Below are 22758 nucleotides of genomic sequence, written 5' to 3'. Positions count from 1 at the left end.
TTTTTTAAACTATATTCATTATTTTGATTTTCTTTTGAAAAACCTATCAAGGAGGTTAAGTACAGCGCCATCTGCCCGCGAATAGATCAAGGAGGTTGCGTAGAGCGTCATCTGCCCGCGAATAGATCAAGAAATATCAAGGAGGTTGCGTAGAGCGCCATCTGCCCGCGAATAGATCAAGAAATTCAATGAAGTTACGTATAGCGCCATACGCCCGCGAATAGATCAAGAAATATCAAGGAGGTTGCGTAGAGCGCCATCTGCCCGCGAATAGATCAAGCACTAATGCCGATAATTCTGTCAATGCAGATACCGAGCTTGAGAGTTACAAGCAAACATACATACAAATAATCTTACATACATACAGATGAAGCTAATATAAAGTGTGTAAAAAACATCTGTTTTTCCATTAACCAACTGTCGCACCCCTACAAACGACAACCCTCAGAAGCCGAGACTTGTGCGAGCTAAGGATTAACGAGGTCTTACCTTCTAACGTGTGATTTCTAACACGGAATGTTGTCGAACATTCTCTTCTGAACTCAATACTTTACTCCAAGTCTCTTGCGACACCAAATTAGAAAATTATAAAGAAAAATCGTAACAAATTTTATATTAAAAAATATTCAATATATTATGTAAGTATAATAACAAACTTAGGCATCATAAGTAGAAGCCGAAACATTTCCTCCTTTGCCAGTCCAATTTGTGTGTACAAATTTACCTTCCTGTCCAAGAAGCTCGTAAGTGTGAGCACCAAAATAGTCTCTCTGCGCTTGTAATAAATTTGCAGGGAGGTGTTCAGAACGATAACCATCGTAGAATGCCAGAGCAGTTCCGAGAGCTGGAGTTGGAATACCTAGAAGAAATTTGTCAACATTGAAAGCATAACTGGATTTTACATCTAATAACTTATCGATGAAGGTATCAACAGGAGAAATATTCAACACTTACCTAGCTTGACAGCTGTTGATACTACATTTCTCCAGCCCGTCTGCGCTTTTGATATGGCTTCCACAAAGAAGGGATCGAGGAGTAATGACTTCAAGGAAGAGTCCTTGTCGAATGCTTTCTTGATTTCCCCCAAGAAAACCGATCTGATGATACATCCACCCCTCCACATAAGGGCAATTGCTCCGTAATCCAGGTCCCAATTATGTACATTCGCGGCTTCACGCAAAAGCATAAATCCCTATAACAAATAACAAGCCACTTGAAAAAATGTTGTCTAATCAAAACCAATATCTGGCATGCAACATAGAAATGGCTTTGCCAGACTTGACACATCCAAGAACCTACAGTAAGCGCCAAACGTGATGGCGAGACCGCCCTCATGTGCACAAACTCATTTTCGATGTAACCCCCACTACAGCTCTTGCAAGACATACAAATGCTCTGTACAGAAGTGTATCATTACTAGTCCTCCAATGCTGTTGGTGTTTGGTATTGTCTGAATAATTTGTCACGTGTAGTCAGTGGGCATACTTTGCAGCAGTTGTATCGCCAACAGCATATGCAGGAATAACTTCAGTGAAGAATCCTGCACTGACACCTGTCGGATATAACCCAACGCCCTTCGTGGTATTAGCCAGGGGTAGTTTTTTAAACTATATTTATTATTACATGCTTTATATTAGCTTCACCTGTATGTATGTATGTTTGTTTGTATGCATGTTTGTTTGTAACTCTCAAGCTCGGGATCTGTCTTGACAGAATTATCGGCATTATTGCTTGATCTATTCGCGGGCAGATGGCGCTGTACGAATGTAACATTCCTCTCAAACAACATAATAAAGTTTGAGGTGTTAAGTTTTATAGTAATACTGAGATTCAAGTAGTATAGCAAGTCTCCAACAGAGGGCGGACAGTTGTGAAATTTGTTTCCAAGTAAAGAGAAAATTTCCAGTAATAATTTCAAAAAACAATTCAGTCTTTATGTTTTGATTTGAAGTTTCATTCAAAATATTAACGGACTAAAAATATTTTTTCAGTGAATAATTTTATTTTTCAAAACAATCTTTCGATTTAATATGTCAAGCACCTTAATTCTAATTTTTCGATTTTTTTTATTTGAGTAACTGAATTTTTTAGGTGAACAATTTACGATAAAGTTTTCATCGTTGAAATCCATATTCTGATTTGCTTTCAAATAATCGAATTAGATTTTAAAATGTATCTTCCGTTTCGATCAAAACTTTTTTCTGTACTGAATCACGCGTAATTGTAAATATTTACATATTTCATCTGTAGTACAAAATTTCGCCAACACATAATTCTTAAAATTTGTTTTTTATTTTGATTTTCTTTTGAACAAACTATCAAGGAGGTTACGTATGCGGCATCTGCCCGCGAATAGCTCAAGCAATAATTGATAGTTACGTTCAGCGCCATCTGCCCGCGTATAGATCAAGCAATAATGCCGATAATTCTGTCAAAACAGATCCCGAGCTTGAGAGTTACAAACGAACAAACATACATACAGGTGAAGCTAATATAAAGCGTGTAAAAATCAGTCATCAAGATTCAGGCACGTGAAATAATTTTTAAAGTGTTCAATTATTTTCAAAGTGTTAAATGTGAGTCGGACACGTTATCAAATGTGAAAAATAAAACATCTCTCGCTATAGGTAACAATAAATATTTAAAAAAATGAACTACTTCAACACAAACCTTTATTTTGTATTAGTTACTTCAGTAAGAACCATTGAAAGAGTGGTTAAAGAAGGGAAGCAATTAATTTTTGCAATTAAGAGAAGTAAAATTTTCCACTTCAAGAAAGAAGCGGCCTAGAAGAGCACCAGTAACTGATATTCCCGAGTATGAGTATTCCAATATTAGACGAATTTATTATGACTTTCATAAGACGGAAGGTTACTAAATTAAGGTAAAAAAGTTCCAACACAAAATTAATGACGTTTTGGGATTTATGACTTCCGAAACACCTCTTTGTAGAATTAAAAAAAAAGGTTTCAAATGGAGAGGGACAGAAAATAATAAAAAAAATTTAATAGAGAAAATGGACATCAGAGCATTGGGGATCAAGTATTTACAAATATCAATTATTTTCATAACCAACAGCGACCAATTGTGTTTCTTGATACCTTCATAGTGGATATACACCTTCCAAGAACTGGACAGATGAATCAACCAAAGGGTTACTTAAAAATATTGCGAAGGGACCATGACTCATTATTGTCCATACAGGAGGTGACATGGGATTTATACCTAATTGTCGGCCTATATTTAAATTAGGAACAACATCGGGGAATTATCATTCAGAAATGAATTCTGAAAATTATGAATTACAGGAAGAGTTAATCTCAAATTTACCAGTGAATTCGGTATTCATGGCTGATAATGCTCCATACCATAATATTCAAATTAATCCAGCCCCTAACACCAATTCTAGAAAGGCTGACATGGTGAAGTGGCTGCACGAAAAGAGCATTACGTTCACCCCTAACAAGCTCAAACCCGAATTATACGAGTTGATCAAGGTAAATAAAAAGAATCATATTAGATACAAATTTCATGAGGTTCTGCTTGAACATGGACATAACGTTATGCGACTTCCACCCTACCATCCGGATCTGAATCTCATTGAACTCATTTGGGCTACTGTCAAAAACAACTTGTCCCAAAAGAATGTAACTTTCAAGTTGGAAGTTGTGAGGAAACTGGCGAAGCACGAGTTTGGTCAAATCACTTCCGAGAAATGACAAAAGCGTTGCTGATATAGTAGATATAGAGGGAAAATGAAACATTCATAGACGTTTAAACAGAGGTAAATCCAGTGATAAAAGTATTTCTCATTTCAAAAGCGTATTATGACCTGCAGGAATATTACAATGACCATTTTTAATCATTTATATTTGCATAAAGATATAGGTATCAACTTCATGTCTAGATATTGTTTTGTAATTAGTTTCGAATATATGTGAGTGAATGTCATCATTCTATTTGTCATGGTTGTGCTTATTTATATGGACATTTTATTTATACATATGTGTGTATATATATGTGTATGTGTATGTATATGTGTGTGTATATATATGTGTATATAAATAATTATTCATCTTTACATTTTATATTTTCATATTTTTTGTCTCATATGTATTGGACACAGTGGATATCCACTTCATTGTTATTTATTCACTTTGTCAATAAGAATAATTATTCTTGGACAATAAAGTACAGTTTGATTGATTGATTGATTGATATAAATTTAAATGACGATAGCAGCACAAGCAGCAGTGAAGATGAAGAAAATTTATATTCAGATAGTGACTTTGGGAGACTCAAATGAAATCTTCGAAATTACCCAATTTCGGCGATTTTTTGAAGGTTAGTTTATTAGATATTTGGAATAGAAACTTTTCAAAAGAAGCTGTGAATTGACTCACCTGTGCATATGACACTATTTTAGCAGCATAAAGGGCCTGCTTGAGATCATCAAGGAATTTTGTTTTGTCGTCGGAAAAGTTTGGTGTTGGTCCAGGAAGAATTTTGCTTGAAATCTGACGTTCGCTCTTGAGTGCCGAAAGACAACGGCTGAACACAGCTTCACCTATTAGGGTAACCGGTATTCCGTAGTTGAGAGCTGCAATGGCTGTCCATTTACCAGTACCTTTTTGACCAGCAGTGTCACGAATCTTCGGAAGTAGGTATTTTCCTGAAAACAAAATTTATTTTCATTAAAACTATATCACAAAGGAACACTTGTCATGAAAGACTACACGAAAGGCAGTCAATCATACTGATATCGAAGAGAGATAGGCCAAATTATTCAGCTTCTATTTCATGACTCTTTCTATCACGCAGTATCATGACAATTCAATTCAATTCTTTATTTATCCATTCAAGTAAATACAGCTATAGGACAAGTCAAAAAAACATATAGACATACAACAAAGTACAGTGAGTAAAATGATAAAATAAAATAAATTATGTACATGCATAACAAGGATTGCAGACAAAATACAATTAACATAGGATAGTGAGATAATACATGTTTACAGGTTGTTCTTTAAAAAATTAATTCATAATAATCTTCTAGGGAGTAGGGACACAGATCAATTAGTATCTTTTTCACTTCAATAAGAAATTTCTGGTTTGAAAAGGATCTATATCTTTGTGGAAGTCGATTATAGAGTCTTAAGCCAAGTACAGTAGGTGAATTTAAGCTAATATTTAAGCGTCTGAAGGGAATACAATATTTGCCTTTCTGTCTAGTATCATAATTGTGTAGTTCATCTAAACGCATATGGTCGTCACGAGCTTTGTGTATATTCTTCAAAAGTTCTAAAATGAAAATACCACTAACTGTTAAAATCCTCATGTTTTTGAAAAGGTCACGACAACTATGGTTAAATGAGACTCTAGCAATACATCTAATAATGCGCTTTTGAGCCAGAAAAACATTTTGTGCATATGCTGATCCACCCCAGACTACAATACCATAGTTTATTATTGATTGAACTTCTGCAAAATAGAATGAACGGAGATGATTCAAATTCAATGTATATCTAAGATTTCTGATTTGGTAACATTTTGAGTTCGGTGTCTTAGAAAGCTGTAGACAGTGAGTTCGAAATGATAAGTCTTCGTCCAAAAAAATTCCATTAAATTCCATTAAATATCAACATATTAATGTTGATATTTAATGGCGGTACGTTTTTGTTTTGATGAGTATGAAAAGTTACACAATTTGTTTAGTTTGTATTAAAAAGAAGAGACATATCAGAAGACCAGACTGAAAAGTTGAACATTGTGGTGTTAATTTTTGTTTTCAGAATTTCAGAGTTTTCTCCTGTAAAAAGTAGCGTTGAGTCATCTGCATACAAATCTAAAGTAAATGGAACTTTAAACGTTCCAGCCAGTCTCTATATACCTACACAGTAGATTTAATGGACTGACACCTATCAGAAAACAACTAATCCTCTGGCTAATACCACGAAGGGCGTTGGATTATATCCGACAGGCGTCAGTGCAGGAATTTTCACAGAAAATGTCCTGCATATGCAATTGGCAATACAACTGAAAGAGTCGACCTTCAATTATGGAACGGGCACACTTGCAGACCGGTTTCGGGCTTATTAGCCACTCATCAGTGCAAGATAGTGACCATCATTGACCTGAAGTCAATGATATTCCACAATTGAAAATCGGAATTCTCTCCTTTCTTCTGTCCTGCATATGCAGGACATTTTCTGTGAAAATGTCCTGCATATGCAGGACATTTTCTGTGAAAATTCCTGCACTGACGCCTGTCGGATATAATCCAACGCCCTTCGTGGTATTAGCCAGAGGAGTAGTTGTTTTCTGATAAGTGTCAGTCCATTAAACCTACTGTGTAGGTATATAGAGACTGGCTGGAACGTTTGAAGTTCCATTTACTTTAGATTTGTTTACGGCCAGTCTTCAAGCATAGCCCACTGACTAATAATAATAATAATAATAAAAATAATTTTATTAACTTCTCTCGTTAAAAAGTATAAAATTTCTTTCACAAAATAGTACACAGTAACAAGGAAGACGTCCATAGTGTGTAAAACACAATAAACATAATACAATACAAATTAAAAAATGGAGTGTAAAACATATTAAATATAAAACAATACAAATTTAAAAACATTTACCGTCTAACATACAAATGGGGTGTAAAACATAATAAATATATTACAATACAAATTTATAACATTTATAGTCAACATACATATGAGAGGGTAAATTGTTTACTAATAGCTGCCCGTCTAGAGTGAAGAATTATTGATTTGCAAAAAATTCATTGATGGTGTAGCAGTTTTTTTGGATGAGATAGGCTTTCAATCGTGCTTTAAAAATCGAAATATCAGGAGATTCTCTCACTGTGCCGTCTAACTTATTGAAAAATTTTGGGCCAAGGTATAGATAACTTTTCTGAAAAAGTGCAGTCCGATGTGCAGCAGTTACCAAAAAATTTTTTTTTCGATTCGCTTCAAATGAAGATATATTTTTGAACACATAAATACATGATTCATATATATACAACCCAGCAAGAGTGAGAATTCTCAATTTCTTGAAGGAATCTCTACATGACTGTTGCCATTCTAGATCATCAATTATTCGGATAGCATATTTTTGGAGTATAAAAACTCTTTGTGCCGAAGATCCCTTCCCCCAATTTAGAATTCCGTATCTTATATGAGAATTGATGGTCGCATAGTACAGGCTGAGCAGAACTTCCTTGCTGCAGTGATTTCGCATGAATCTTAGTGCGTAGCAATTTTTTTTCAATTTATCGCAGAGTAGGTCAATATGTGGATTCCACGTAAGTCTGTGATCTACAGTGAGACCAAGTATTTTTGTTGTTGGGCAAGATGTAACCTCCAGATCGTTATATTTAAATATACTAAGAGGGTCATTCCTATTACCTAATGAGAATTTCATTAACACTGTTTTGTTGATGTTGAGTGGTAGATGGTTTTTAGTAGCCCATGTAATTACTTTATTATAGACCACTTCAGTTAATTCTGGAAGTACTATGGGATTTTTTGCTTTAATCAAAAGGTTGGTGTCTTCTGCATATGCAACTATATGTACCATTGTAAGATCATGAAGGTACTTTATTAGATCGTTAGCATAAATTAAAAAGAAAAGTGGTCCCAGTATGGATTCTTGAGGGACACCCTGATTTATTGTTATTGATTGACTTTTCACACCTTGTACAATGACTTGCAGTTTCCTATTTTGAAGATATGTCTTTATCAAATCGTGAGCAATTCCCGCACCCCAAGTCTATTCATTTTCAAAAGTAATAACTCGTGATCTACACAATCGAACGCTTTTGTAATAATAAGAAAATCTGCATACAATGTAGTGAATGCATCAGTTAAGATCAGAGGTAGCTCATTAATATATAAGACGAATAGTATTGGCCCCAGAAAGGAGCCTTGAGGTATCCCAATGTCATTTCTTTGAGGAGATGACCGAGATGTTTTACCACAACGAGAGATTTTTACAATTTGTTTCCGTCCTTTCAGATACGAGCTAAACCAGTCATGAATTTTACCTCTTATACCAAATTTATATAACTTATCAAGCAGAGTTTCGTGTTGAACACAATCAAAAGCTCGACTTAAATCACAAAATATTCCTGTTGGATTTTCACCCTTCTCGGTAGCTATTAATACTTTCTCATAGAAGGAGATAATTGCTGTAGTAGTAGAGTATTGGCTACAAAAACCATGATGATTATCCATAATAACTTTGTTCCTCTCTAAAAACGATACCAGTTGATTTAGAACCACATATTCAATTACTTTTGATATTACTGATGGAATAGTGATTGGTCTATAATTAGATATGTCAGATGGATTACCTTTCTTTAAAATAGGAGACACTAATGAAGTTTTCAATTTTGTTGGAAATATCCCGTCCTCAAGAGACTTATTAAAATCTTCTCTATTGGCGGTATTAATAGGTCTAAATTCACTTGCTTTTATAGTGTTTGTAACTTTAGGTATGGGTATAATGGTACTTATTTCTATATATCTTCAATGAGATAATGAGACTCACACAATAAGTACGATCCATTTTTAAAGAGCTGTTTGAAATACATTTTCCTTCAGATATCCATGATAATGTTGTAAATCATGCCCTAAAGATATTGAATGTCAGGTCAATATATTAAACAAAACCATACACATTCCTAGAGAAGATCTAACACAAAGAAGAGTACCTGATGCAGTACAAATACAGACAAATTTACCTAAGGTACCTGAAATACCTGAGTTAAGACGCTCTGACCGTATAAAGAGGCAGACGACAGTTTGAGGAGTGCCTAGAAGATGACAGTACTACCAACTGTCGAAAGCACTCGCAGATAATTAATAGAAGATATAAAGCTTCAAATCCTTTTTGTAAAATTTAATATTGAAATACTGAAAATAAAGGAAAATTAGTTGCATCATTAAAATATATATATATATATATATATATATATATATATATATATATATATATATATATATATATATATATATATATACTGCTGTAGTCTCTCTTATTTCTGAACAGATTATACAAAGTTTATTTTATATTATGATCAAAAACTATGATGTTCATAAAACTTGAAATATTGCCTGATCTTTTTCTATGTTGATTATTAATTATCTATATGTTTGCACAAAGAGATTTTACTTATAATTTTCAAAAGTCTCTTAATCTAGGCCAGTTGATAGCTAGATATAACCTTGTGACAAATAAGAGTAAGGAGTAAATCACTTACCATCAGTATCTTTAAACATCAGAATGTCTCTGGTTATCTCGATCAAAAAGCTATCCAACTCTCCTTTATTCCATTCACCGAATGTTTTGGCCATTTCTTCTTGGCTTATTCCAATAGCTAACATTAAATGGTAAACTTCACCAATCAGCTGCATATCTCCATATTCAATACCGTTATGCACCATCTTGACAAAGTGACCAGCACCATCATTTCCAACCCAATCACAGCAAGGCTGGCCATCAGCCTTGGCTGATATGCTCTGGAAGATATCTTTAATGTAAGGCCAGGCTGCCTTGTTACCACCCGGCATAAGACTGGGACCATAACGAGCACCTTCTTCACCACCTGAAAGTTGGAAAAGTTTCTTAGATAGTTCCTCCCCCTTAAACTCTGGAAATTGGGGTCCCTCAAGGTTCTGTTTTGGCACCTTTATTATTTATATTATATTGTAATGATATGAATACTGCAGTCGCTGAGTATACATGCATTATGTATGCGGATGATACGTCATTATTAGTGTGTGATAAATGCGACATTTCTTTGAAGGAGAAGTGTAACCGGTCACTAAATTTAGTTTTATGGTGCAATTCCAATTCTCTGTTTTTTAACTCTGAGAAAACCTTTTCTATTCGATTTCACCATCGACAAAAAACTTGTTCTGGCATCAAAATAAATGCCAACAATAGGATACTTTCTAATGTCACTGAATGTAAATTTCTAGGGCTTACATTAGACCACTGTCTGAACTGGAAAGGGCATTGTAGCCAACTTACCTCCAAATTATCATCTACCACATATTTAATGAGAAACCTCAAAATGATTTTAACCAGTGATCAAATACTGAATTATTACCATGCTCATGTAGAATCGCGAATTAGATATGGCATTTGTCTCTGGGGTGGTTCTTCACCAGCGCAAAGTGTTTTTGTCACACAAAAAAAAATTCTCCGAATCTTGGCAGGAGTTGAACCTCAAACATCATGTAGAGACCTTTTCAAGCAATACAAAATATTAACTCTTGCGGATATATTTATATTTGAAATGTGTGTTTATATTTATATAAATCAACCAAAGTTCGAACGACATAGCTCCTATCATAGTATTGACACAAGAAATCGTAATAATTTCTATGTGAAACCCTATAAATACAACCTAACTGGCCGGTCCCCTTTTTACTTGGGATTGAAAATGTTCAACAAGTTACCTTCTTTTCTCAGAGAAATTGACAGAATCCATGTTTTTAAATTCAATTTGAAAATGTTTTTATTGAATTATAGTTTTTATACCCTGCAAGAATTTTTTAATGTGACTGTATGATCTTCTTGATTGTATTCATTCATATAACTGACTATTCCAATACATGTTCATGTCTTATGGAAAATAAATATTATTATTATTAAAAACATACTACTAGTCAACAATAATAAAATTTAATTTGTTGTTGTAGTAGCTTGTAGTATGTTGCAGTAACTTGACTGGTTAGGTTAGGTTAGATTAGGTTAGGTAAACCTATCTAAGTTAGTTGTGAAGCACTGTTTGAAACCTTTGGTGTAGTAATGACTATTACTGGAGTTTTTTCCCAACACAAAACCGTTATTTCAACACCTCGACACGTGTTTTGATCACCAGGTGATCATCTTCATATCCGTTTGATATTTTCTAACTGAATTAGGTTAAAAAAAAAAGTAACAATAGAAAAACAAAAATACAACATGAAAATAAAATAGAAAATTATGCAAATAAAAAAACATATTACAGGGAAAGATAAAAAAGTTGTAATGGGCTTACTCTACATTGACAAACCTACGTAAACCGATTTAGGAGCGCCCTTATAAATTTTTTATGTCTGCTAGGATCAATGTTGGATTTTGATGTTTCACAAGAAGTACTGATTTGATTTCCACAACATAGGCTACATACATCTTAAGATTCCACAATCAATGCTAGTCATAAATTGATAAGTGAAAAATACGAATACATAGGTTAGGTCCAAAGTGAGAGGGTCTATTAGACCTCCACCGCAACCCGCAAGGGTTTACACCATCTAATGAATGATTTAGTTGATAGAAATCCGTCGATAATTATTTATTTATTTATGGCAATGCCTATTTTTTACAAGGTAATTAACAAGTTCACACATATGTATTTAACAGTAATATAAGCTAGGTTTAAGGAAAAAATATATAAAATTCTTATATGAGCCAGAGTATTCAAGTTAAGAATGTCCAATATAATTTTATAGTCATATTCACCAACATGATATCCCAGTTTATATGCAGAGTACCTTAAAAACTTATTTTGAACACTTTCAAGCATATCAATATCCACATGATATGAAGGACACCAAATTGTGGAATTGTATTCGATTATTGATCTAACAATTGAACAATATATGATTTTTATTGAAGTGAGAGATAATTCATTTGCAGATCTAAGAATGAAACCCAACATTTTTTGTGCTTTAAAAGTAATATTTGCAATATGGGGTTTAAATGACATTTTTGGGTCGAGAGTGATTCCTAAATCTCTGATTGTGTTTGTTGTTTTCAGTACTGATTGATTGATTTTGTATGGCCAGTTAATGGGATTTTTGTTTCGGAAAAAAGTAAATTTTTGACATTTGTCTACATTTAATTGCAGTAGATTTATATCACGCCAGCGAACAAAGTTAGATAAATCATACTGCAATAATTTTGTATCAGTTGAGTCATGAATAACTTTAAACATCTTCAGGTCATCAGCAAACAAAATAAATTCACTATAAAGAATAACATCTTTCAAGTCATTTACAAATAAGTTGAAAAAGCAATGGCCCTAAATGAGAACCCTGTGGTACACCCGATGAAACCTTGATTGAGAAAGATACTGAGTTACCATATTTTACAAATTGAACTCTGCAGTTTAGATAATTTTCAATCCATTTCAGAATGTTTTCTTGAATACCCAAAGCGTTTAGTTTATGCAACAACAAATTGTGGTTTACTCGGTCAAATGCCTTTGAAAAATCTGTGTAAATAGAATCCACTTGGTGTCTATTTTCGAAGCCGTTCATTATACAGTGTTGATAAATTAGCAGATTGTGCTGGTAGATCTACCACTACTGAATCCATGTTGTTGATTAATGATTATATGTCTACAATCCCATGTTAGCTTTTTTGTAATTAGGCTGTCTAACAATTTGGGTAATTCTTATTTATTATAGACTGCTCGATAATTTTTTATATCATTATGTGATCCACTTTTATAATCAGGTTTCAAAAAACTTGTTTTTCCAATAATCTGGAAAGATGGACGATTTCAAGGAAGTATTGGATATCATGTTAATTGGTTTGACCAGGGTAAAAACACATTTTTTGATTAGGAATAGCGGAATTCCATCAGGACCTGTAGACAATTTCCCAGGTAATGACATGACTAAATCGATTATTTCTTTAATATCAACGCTATAACTACATATATCAACCGTCTCACTAAATTTACATTCTGGAATTTGGTTAACTGTTTCATCACTGTAGACTGATGAGAAATATTCTGCAAAAAGATTCACAATATCATCACTATTTTCGCTGACAGAGTCATCATAATACATTTTAGATGGTAAGGAGTGTGATTTTTTTTTACTATTAATATAATTCCAGAAGCTTCTACGATTATTGTTGATGTTATTCTCTATTTTATTTATGTATGCTCGATGGCAAGTGTTTCTCAAAGTTTTGCACTCATCTCTCAAATAACAAAATTCTTCATATTTATGAAAATTTCCATTTTTGTATTCACTGTGAACCAATTTCTTCTTGAAAACTAATTTTTTCAGCTCAGAATTGAACCATATTGGTAAAGTAGAAGCTTCACATTTTTTGAGTGGAACAAAGTACTCCAGAGCTATACAGAGAATATTGTAAAAATTTGTAACTACAATATTTAAATCCTCATCCTTCACTATTTCGGTATCCCAGTTGATACTTGCCAAAAAATCATTCATGCCCATATAATCTCCATTTACAAAGTCATAAAAGTATTAATCATATTTTAAATATTCCTTTGTATCATTTTTTAAATCAAAACATACCGAAGAATGATGTAATGTATTTTGAAAAATTGGGTCCGATGGATTCTGAACAGACATATTTATGAATGATGAAAAAATTAAATCTAAGTAAACTTTTCTTGAATTTGGAATATTATTGATTTGATATTAATGATGGAAACTAAATGAATGTAATAAAGCTAGTGCAGGTGAGTTTTCTGGACAATCAACATTCAGACCAAGCTCTCAATGAAACCAAAATGCGTCGGGTATATTATAGTCAACACAAAGGATAATCTTGCTAGTACAGTATTTTACTAAATATAATCAACGGTAGCAGTATGTTCCATATAAATATTCACTACAGAAGAAGGAGGAATATATATACACCACCAATAATGATTGTTGAAGCACCTACTGATAATTTAACATACAGATGTTCTATATTGTCAGGAGATATGTCGATTAACTCAGTTATTAAAGATTCTCTAATGGCTATTAGTATTCCTCCTCCTCTTTTTTTATCGCTATTTGTTTGGTCTCTATCTATATGTTAAAACCTTTTAAACCCAGTTCACTATCGGAAAAGTCTCTATTAAGCCATGTTTCTACTAAAGTTATAATATCATAGTTTGAACACATAACACTTTGTTGAAATTCTAATATTTTTGTTCTCTGGCCCCGACATTTTGAAAATACACAGAAAACTGATTGGGTTTTACTTTTTTGCAGCCGCTTCAGTGATTTGAGGTACTCCATTCACATATCTTATTGTAACATTTTCTCCCCTTTGCTTTTTATCATCGACTTCTTTCTTCATTTTTTGCCAGTTTTTTACTTGTAGTGGAGTTATATCAGCACTAATGAATTTTTTTTTTCCTTGAGTGCATCTCTTTTTTCTTTTGATTTAATTAACTTGTTTGCATCTTCTACACTGGTAAAAATAACTTTTATCCTTCTGTCCAACTCTGAATATCTGTTTAATATGTAAATCCTCATGAGTTACTTCTTTAACTATTTCCTTAACAGTATTCAAGTCTGAGTTGTAAGAATTACCTTCTGCTAGATTGAATATCATAACATTGTTCATTCTTTTTGGTCTCTCGTATATTTCATTTATGACTGTTTCTTTGGAAAAAGATGTACGTACATGTTTCTTTTTGAATTTTTGATTTCAGTTCTTCAACCTCAGAAAGCAACTCGTCAATACTCTTGATTGAATTGGGTACTAATCTTACCCCTGTGAGACAATCATCACAATAAAACTTCAACAGCTGTTTTCCTTTTAAAGCCATGACCTTTAATTCAGATGCACTTAGATTCGAACATTCTGCATGTATTTTGCGTTCACAACCATCACAACTCAAGGGCAAGTCATTTCCGCATTAGCAAAAAGATTTACAATATCATTACTATTTTCGCTGGCAGAGTCATCATAATACATTTTAGATGGTGAGGAGTGTGGTTTTTTTTATTATTAATATAATTCCTGAAGCTTCTAGGATTATTGTTGATGTTATTCTATATTTTATTTATGCTTAATGACAAGTGTGGCGTAGTGCGTAAGGAGTTCTTCTCACATGGTCGTATGATCAATAAGGAGCATTTTCATGAAGTTATGCGCCACTTGCCAGAAGCAATACGATGAAAACGGTATTGTAGAAAAACAATCATTGCTTATTAGTAATTTTTTGCCTAAAAATAACAACGTAATCTTGCCACAGCCACCATTTTCACCAGATTTGCTCGCCTGCAACTTTTTTCTGTTCTCAAGATTGAAGAGAACCATGAAAGAACGGCGTTTTGCGACTATTGAAAAAGTGCATATCAAAACACTGCTTTGAAGATTGGAAAAAACGGTGGCACAAGTATATTACATCTGAGAGGGAAGGTAACAAAACAGAAACAAATAAATGAATATGTTTTGTTGTCATTCACATCTTCTTTACTTTCTGTGAAAATCTTGTGTCTCGTGTAAATATTTTTCTGACTCAGAGTACAATCATTGTATGCCACTGTAAACATTTCAAGTGAACATATGTTTGAGACGATTGTGCCAACATGAAAAAAATCGCTAATTGAATGTATGTAGTCTGCGAAATTTGAACATTCATCAACAGACTTGTATGCATCTTTTCTTGATACAGTATTCGGACTCATTTCAATTTTTATTCAACCAATTGATTGGAATGATTGAAAAATTGAATCTAATCAATACCATGAAGAGAAAAAACGGATACTGCAAATCTAAATGTCACAGGATTCATAATCTATTAGATAAGTCATGAAAGAAAATCAGCTTTACTATCTGTGTACTTTTGCTATCACTCTTATCACTATAGTTAGCTTCGAAAATGACATCAAGTAGCTATGTCAGATGTATTTCAAGTTTGACTTGTAATAAAAATAACCTGTCAATTTTTTTTAGATATTCATTTATCCTCCACTCATTTCACTTGGAAAGAGTGTCCCTTCCTCAAACTCTGTTTTATTATATTCATATGTTAGTTTTAAGATGAACTCTCAATATTACTACGAAAGCTTAAGTAATTCTATCGAAATAATAATGCTTGTTATTTTAAATTCTCTGTTTATAAGTAGTTCATTCACATACAAACCTGATACTCCCGCTCCAACAAAACGTATTCCCATTTTAGCCAAATTCTTCGTTCTCCGTTCGCTATCTTGGTACTCTGAATTGCCACCATCTATGATAATATCACCTTCCTCCAAATGAGGAACTAATTGGTTGATGAAACTATCAACTGCATCACCAGCTTTCACAAGTAACATAATACGTCGAGGGCTTTTGAGTTTCGATACCAAGTCTGGTATAGACTCTGCACCTATGATACTCTTTCCTTTTGCTTCATTTGCGAGAAAGTTGTGAACTTTTTCCACTGATCTATTGAAAGCTACTACAGTGAACCCGTGGTCAGCCATGTTAAGGATGAGGTTCTGGCCCATTACAGCCAAACCAATAAGGCCAATATCTCCGTTTCTGAGAAAAAAAATGTTTGTTCATTTTCCAAAAGTTCTCCTGTTCAGCAATATAAAGAAAAGGGTAAAAAATTATGATAATAATTGCACCATATCCCCCACTTCCTCATAAAATCGTATGAGGTATCAGGATGACCATGCAAAAATATATAGCAAATTGGGAATAATCAATCTCAACTTCAACACAAATTTGCGTGTTTTAGGTACACAAAATGTAATTAGAAAGGTCTTTAAAAACATTAAAATAAAACTTACTCAGACATCGCAACCTGTTGAATTATAGGTTATGTTTCAGCTATAATTAAGTTCTAGTACCGATAAGGAATGATGATTAAATGGAATGAATATTATTGCCTAATTGTAATCACTGAAGGTGATATGCTAAACTGTAATAAGTATGACTGATAAGAATAGCGAAAGTGGAAATCATGAAACTGAATACTTACATTGTTGCCATCGCCTACCGACTGACGTACCTACTAGTGGTCTTTAGTTTTTTACTGTGGTTTAGTTCTATTCAAATTAAGCACAAGAAGATATCCGGATCTTGTGGCATACTGGTCTTTTCTGAAGAATAGCTTGTCTCTATGTTTATATACAAACTTCATAGGGAAACAAGTCTGCCACAGTTGAATTATTTGATCGCTTAAAGGCCTCTCTACAAGACTACTCCCATTCCAGTCCTGCGACAATTCTCAGAGCAAATTTTTGCAGAACGAAAGCACGCGACCAAGTGGTACATGTACCCCAGTTGAGAATACCATATCGCAGATGGAAGAAAATCTTCGTAATCTACGTGATAAAGGATCAACACGATGTTTCCATTACGATGATTTGATAAAAATTTTAGCGCATAATAATTTTTTCTTGATTTTTAAAAAGTAAGTCGACATATGGTTCTCATAACTAGATATTACTGATGAAAATTAATTGAGCAGTGGTGAGCATGTAACTTCTTGTTGACCTTTCTATAGGAAGCGTAAATAATCAAATCTTCTACAAAGTGCACTGACATGTTTCAAGTCAGAACTAAGACGGTTTCTGGCGAATTATGTGAGAAAATGCTAAAAATTCATTAAAAAAGGGAGTATCTCCTGAAAGTGGCAACACCGCATATCATTTGTATCTGAGTATCTTTCATGGTCTACATTTTCAAAGTCACATTGAATTTTTGGAGGTCAAGGAATTACTCCAATTATATGATGACCATAGACAACCAAAGTAGATCAAGAATTATAATTTCCTTTCACTTCTGCAGACTAACTGACCATATCTTTTTTCCTTCGAGTTATACTCAAGTCTATATTAGTATTTCAGTATGAAATTTTATTAAATCGTTTTTATTCAATGAAATCTCGAGCCTCCTGACATAAATCCTCTTGACTTTTTTCAGCGGGGCTAATTGAAAATTGGTTCAAATTTGTGAGCAACGCCAAGTTGATGTGAAAATCTTTCAAGAGAAAAGTCGTATAGATCAGCTTAGTGTCGTCAAATAGGATATAATAATAATAAAAGTATAGCTAAGTTAGGTATTACAACAATAATGTGAAGGCAATAAAATACAATACCTACAATAATAAAATCAGTAATAAAGATGGGAAATATTTGTGATGAAACAATTGAGTGAAAAAAAAACAGATACAGGATTTATCTAAATATAGAATTAATTAATCTGTGAATAGCGCTTCTCTGGTTTCAAGGGGTAAAAAATTATAATGCCTATTCGCTAGGTAAGTGGATGTATAGTATTTTCAATACCAATTGGAACAGCACAAAGAAGGAATTCCCGCCTCGACATAGGCGTCGGCATATTATTTTTCAGTGGTAGATTTTCAGTTACTTATTCTTACAACCATAGCAATTGATCACCCCTTGAAAAAGTTATCTCAAGTGGATTTTTCCACCATGGGTAATTATGAAAAACTTCGAAATTTAAGGTAGTTGATTTCCGAGTCGAAAACTCTAAAATACAATAAAAACACAAATAATCACACCGAATTCTCGTCAAACATATATGTACAAAATAATAGATGCTAACAAAATTGCTAGAAAAATAAAAATTCTGCTTCGCTATATTCGGATGAGGTGGAATCATCATCAGGTTGAATAATGATAGGATTTATCGAACTTTGCACATAATATTTGTTCTCTTCTTTCATAACGTGGGCCACACAGTTCTTCCATACATCACTATTACCTACTTCATTCACCACTCGCCTTATATTGTCAAGCACTACAGCATTCAAAGTCGGTGACTGATTACATTTCCGCAAGCTTTCTTTCATTGTGGCCCAAACCATTTCAATTAGATTAAAGACACAATAGTATGGAGGCAAACGTAAGAGAATATGACCACGTGTTTCACACATCAAATCAATAATATACTCTTTTTTGAAAGTACGTTGTTTTATGGCCGCCAGTACCTAATACCTTTTTTGTTGGAATCTTTTCGGGTATTTCCATGTCATGATTTCGCATGAAATCAACAATATCTGCTTTTTTTGTGTTATTGTTTGGTTTTGTAGTCAATAACCGAGAATGATACGAAGCGTTATCCATAGCAATAACCGACTTTGGAGGAATATTTGGGAGAAGCTGCTCACTGAACCAGGTTTCGAATAAAGCCGCAATCATATCTTCGTGGTAATCAGCAGACGAATCTTTTATATTTTTGACCGACAGAAGCAAAGCGTTAGGTATGAAACCACTTGCAAAATTATAACCCGCTTTCCTCTTGAAGGTATGTTCAAAGCACAATACTTGGTTTCGTCTTCCCAGCCATATTTGACCACATCATGGGTGTCAAACCAAGTTTCGTCGAGGTAAATTATATGTCTGCTGGATTCTCGGTAGCTTTTCATTCGCCTCAAATATTCTTGTCGGAGTTGAACAATGCGTGTCGATTCCATTATGACCATCCGATTGTTCAATTTTTTATATTTGATACTACAAGACAATAAGACACCTCGTTGAGTTTCTAAAGATTTGTAATTGTAATCGGGATAGTCGAGTAATTTATACCAAATCATTTTCAAGGTTGGTACTTCATTTTTTTGGTATATACCATAAATTGTTCGCCGAATCACATCTCTTGTAGCACCATCAACGTTTGCGAATTTTTTATTCCTTTGTTTTTGTTTCATTGCATGGTCAATGACATCCCGTATTTTAATGACTCTAAGAACTGTCGAACGAGATAGTTTCGTTAACTCGCATATTCTATTCATAACAGTATTCTGTGAAGTGTGACAGTCTTCCTTCTTCAAGCATTCATGAATATTTAAAATTACTCGCTGAACTTGAACATGTAAGTCCTTATTTTCAAATTCCGGATCCTTGTCGAGATTCCTCAGAAGTAATTTTATCATTCGTTCCAGAAGGTCTCCAGAAAGCCATATTGATGAAAGTACCCAAAAACATTAAGAATTTCACGAAAAATCGGTTTAAACGATGAGATTGGAACCTTGGGTGTAAAAGTTGAAAACTTTTTGTAGAGATCAATTACCCTAACACCAAACTGATAGTTTTTCACTCGACGCGCGTTTCGCTAACAAGGTTAGCATCTTCAGGAGAAGCAAATTGGTACTGAATATAAAGACAAGGGTTAGCTGTTTATATACCTAAAGTTTTTTGGTCCGATGTGGACTTTGTTTGTTAAATGATGATTATCCTAATTGATTTTTCGGTAATTAACTAGTGGAACCACTACCTGCAAATTAATTCGTCCGCTTTTTAATCTATTGTTGACAAATTAATTTGCAGGTAGTGGTTCCACTAGTTAATTACCGAAAAATCAATTAGGATAATCATCATTTAACCAAAAAATATTTTTATGTTCAAATTCCATTCTTTATCAAATTTCAGCCTTGGAAACATTTTTTATGAGTGACAAGATACAAATACTTGATGAGATAAAAGCATTCTTAAAAACAGTGCGAATCTCATACACATTTTTTAAATTTGAAAATTTGCCAACTAATAAAAGATCATAATCCAAAAGTCATAGCCGCTCCTTTCTTCAAAATATTGCTTTCTTTTCCGATTGGGTGTTTCTATTTTTTTTTAATTTGCGACAACTCTGATAAACACATATAAATAAATTATGCCGTGTCAAATACAGAGCCATTGTTTTAAAAATGATGTAAGTATTCAAATTTTCTTACGACATTTAAGCTCAGTTAATAGGAATTAGGAAAATGAATACTGTTTCTCATATAATTTATTCAATGAGCTAACAATGATATCATGAGAAACTTGATGTATTTGGCAATACTATTCGGAAATGGAGCACTTACATTTGTTCCACGACAAATTCATTCAATGTTTTTTCTGCAACTGTTCCCAGAAGTGAACAATACACGCGAAAATATTTCTCAAGTACATATTCTCTTCAAAGAATAGTGTCTTGAGAAACGATTTTCTGCAGATAATTCTCGAACATGAACTGAATTAACAAAAATTTCAAACATCCCGGCATTCCATTCACGAATATATGTTAATTGAAGTCATATACAGCGTGACTCACGGTCTATGGTAGGTCAGGCGTTCATAGTAAACGCAACGCAGGCTTTTTCTGAAAATTTCACATCTTACATTTCGTTACCTGTTCTACCGATTTAAAATATTTTCAGCGTTGCGGCGTTGCGACTTCTATCAAAAAGTCCTGGCAACTTTAATTTTCTAAATAGAACACCCCGTATGTTGACACATTTTTGGAATCGCTCTTTTATTATAATATTTTTTTGTGAATAATTTCCTACACCTATGCCTGGGGGAGCAGATGTCTGTCAATCCCAGCCAAAGTGTGATATTCCCTTTCACCAAGAGGAGAAAATTGGGCGATCTAACGACATTTTCCCTCAATGGTAAGGTCATTCCATTTGGAACGGAGGTGAAATATCTTGGCATTGTCTTTGATAAAAAACTCACGTGGAACGCTCACTTGGAAAAAGTTTTACACGAAGCCAGACTATCCCCAGACCCATCAGCTTACTGACAGGCATGGGGCGGATGTAGGACATCCGCGGATGTTGGATTGAGAAATGCATGAGACGAATGGGTATGCCGGAAAACGTAAGGAGGACGTGTATGAGTTTGATAGGGGAGAGAACAGTCACCTGTGGAGCGGTCTCTGACAACGTAAACAGAGGCTGTTCACAAGGTTCAAGTCTGGGACCAACCCTATGGCTGATTGTGATGGAAGTATGGTTCGAGTGAATCAGAAGCATGAAAGAGAGACAAGGCATAGGTACGATCGGGGTTCAAGTGCAGGCCTATGCGGATGACCAGCTGGTCATCATCGAGGGTAGCTCTGCAGATGACATTGAGAGGAAATGGAATCTGGTCTGGAATGAATGCAAAGCATGGGAGGAAGATATGTGGGTGGGATACAACGAAAGGGAGACAGAATGCATGTATATACAGACCAGACGGGATGAAAGAATCCCGGTCATAACAGTGAATGAGAGAGAAATTGAGGTCAGAATGAATGTCAAATACCTGGGAATTGTGGTGGACTCTGGACTTTTGTTCATTGACCACCACAAGGAGGTAAGAAAAAAGTTAAGTACATGAGGAGATGGACCGGGAGGAATATTGAAATGAAGAGAGAGTGTGTTAGAATAAGTTATGAAAGGGTAGCGAAACCTGCAGCTATGTATGGGGTGCAAGTGTGGGGGAGTAGAGTGCATGATAGTAGAGTCAGGAGACAGCTGAGCGCGGCCCAGAGGCCTTTTCTCATCGCCGCATGTGGGGCATATAGGACGGCGCCAACAGCCGCGCTCAGTGTGGTCACGGGGATAGCCCCCCACTCATGGTATCTAGCTGGGGCTAGATACCATGAGTGAAGAATGAATGGGGAAAGGAAGACCTAGGATAGATTGAAAGCTATAGATAAGATACTTCCCTGGATGTAAGGGGGTTTACTGGAGGAGACGCAGGACGAAGGGATGGACGAGGTATATGTGGATGCCGGAGCGAGGATGGACGAGGAAAGAATGGGTATTGGGTGGGCTCACGAAAGGAATGTAGATAAATGGGCTCTAGGGAACGAGAGGATTCCCGAGCAGAGCAGTGTGAATGAAGCGGAACTTATTGCGATAGAGAAGGTGATAGAAATGTGGGGTATGAATGAGAATGTAAGGGTGATCAGTGATTCCGCAATTGCGGTGGAAAGGATGAAAGTGGTACGTGTGAGGAATAAAAGGGTGGCTAGAATACAGAGAATGATTGAGGAGAGGTAGAGGATAAAGGAATGGATTAAGGAAGAATGTCAGCGAGAATGGGATAACAGTATGACTGGGCGACTGTTATACAGGTTCTGTAGAACAGTCGGGTATGAGTCACTGGATCTGTCGAGGAAGGCAGCCCAGCTGTTCACGGGGCACGGTAACTTTCCGGGATACTTGGCTAGGTTTAACTTGGCGCGGGAGGTGTCGTGCCCATGTGGATGGGGGGAGCCTGA

At 34.6% G+C, this 22758-nt stretch overlaps 1 protein-coding gene across 1 annotated transcript; it reads right to left on the bottom strand.

Annotated features, from left to right (window-relative positions):
- Positions 1-598: 598 nt before the first annotated feature.
- Positions 599-16708, bottom strand: Pgd (Phosphogluconate dehydrogenase). Its single transcript, XM_074185460.1, has 6 exons — positions 16551-16708; positions 15914-16296; positions 9269-9613; positions 4404-4672; positions 955-1192; positions 599-859 (listed from the first exon to the last, which is right to left on the bottom strand). The coding sequence occupies exons 1-6, from the start codon at positions 16556-16558 to the stop codon at positions 657-659; spliced, it is 1446 nt and encodes a 481-aa protein (XP_074041561.1). The 5' UTR covers positions 16559-16708; the 3' UTR covers positions 599-656.
- Positions 16709-22758: the final 6050 nt, after the last annotated feature.

The sequence above is a fragment of the Leptinotarsa decemlineata genome, unplaced genomic scaffold, assembly GCF_025532065.1.
Source record: "Leptinotarsa decemlineata unplaced genomic scaffold, Ldec_3_MD MMD2_tig00026374_RagTag_RagTag, whole genome shotgun sequence".
In the NCBI taxonomy this organism is placed as follows: Eukaryota; Metazoa; Arthropoda; class Insecta; order Coleoptera; family Chrysomelidae; genus Leptinotarsa; species Leptinotarsa decemlineata.
This window is presented reverse-complemented; position numbering and strand designations above follow the sequence as displayed.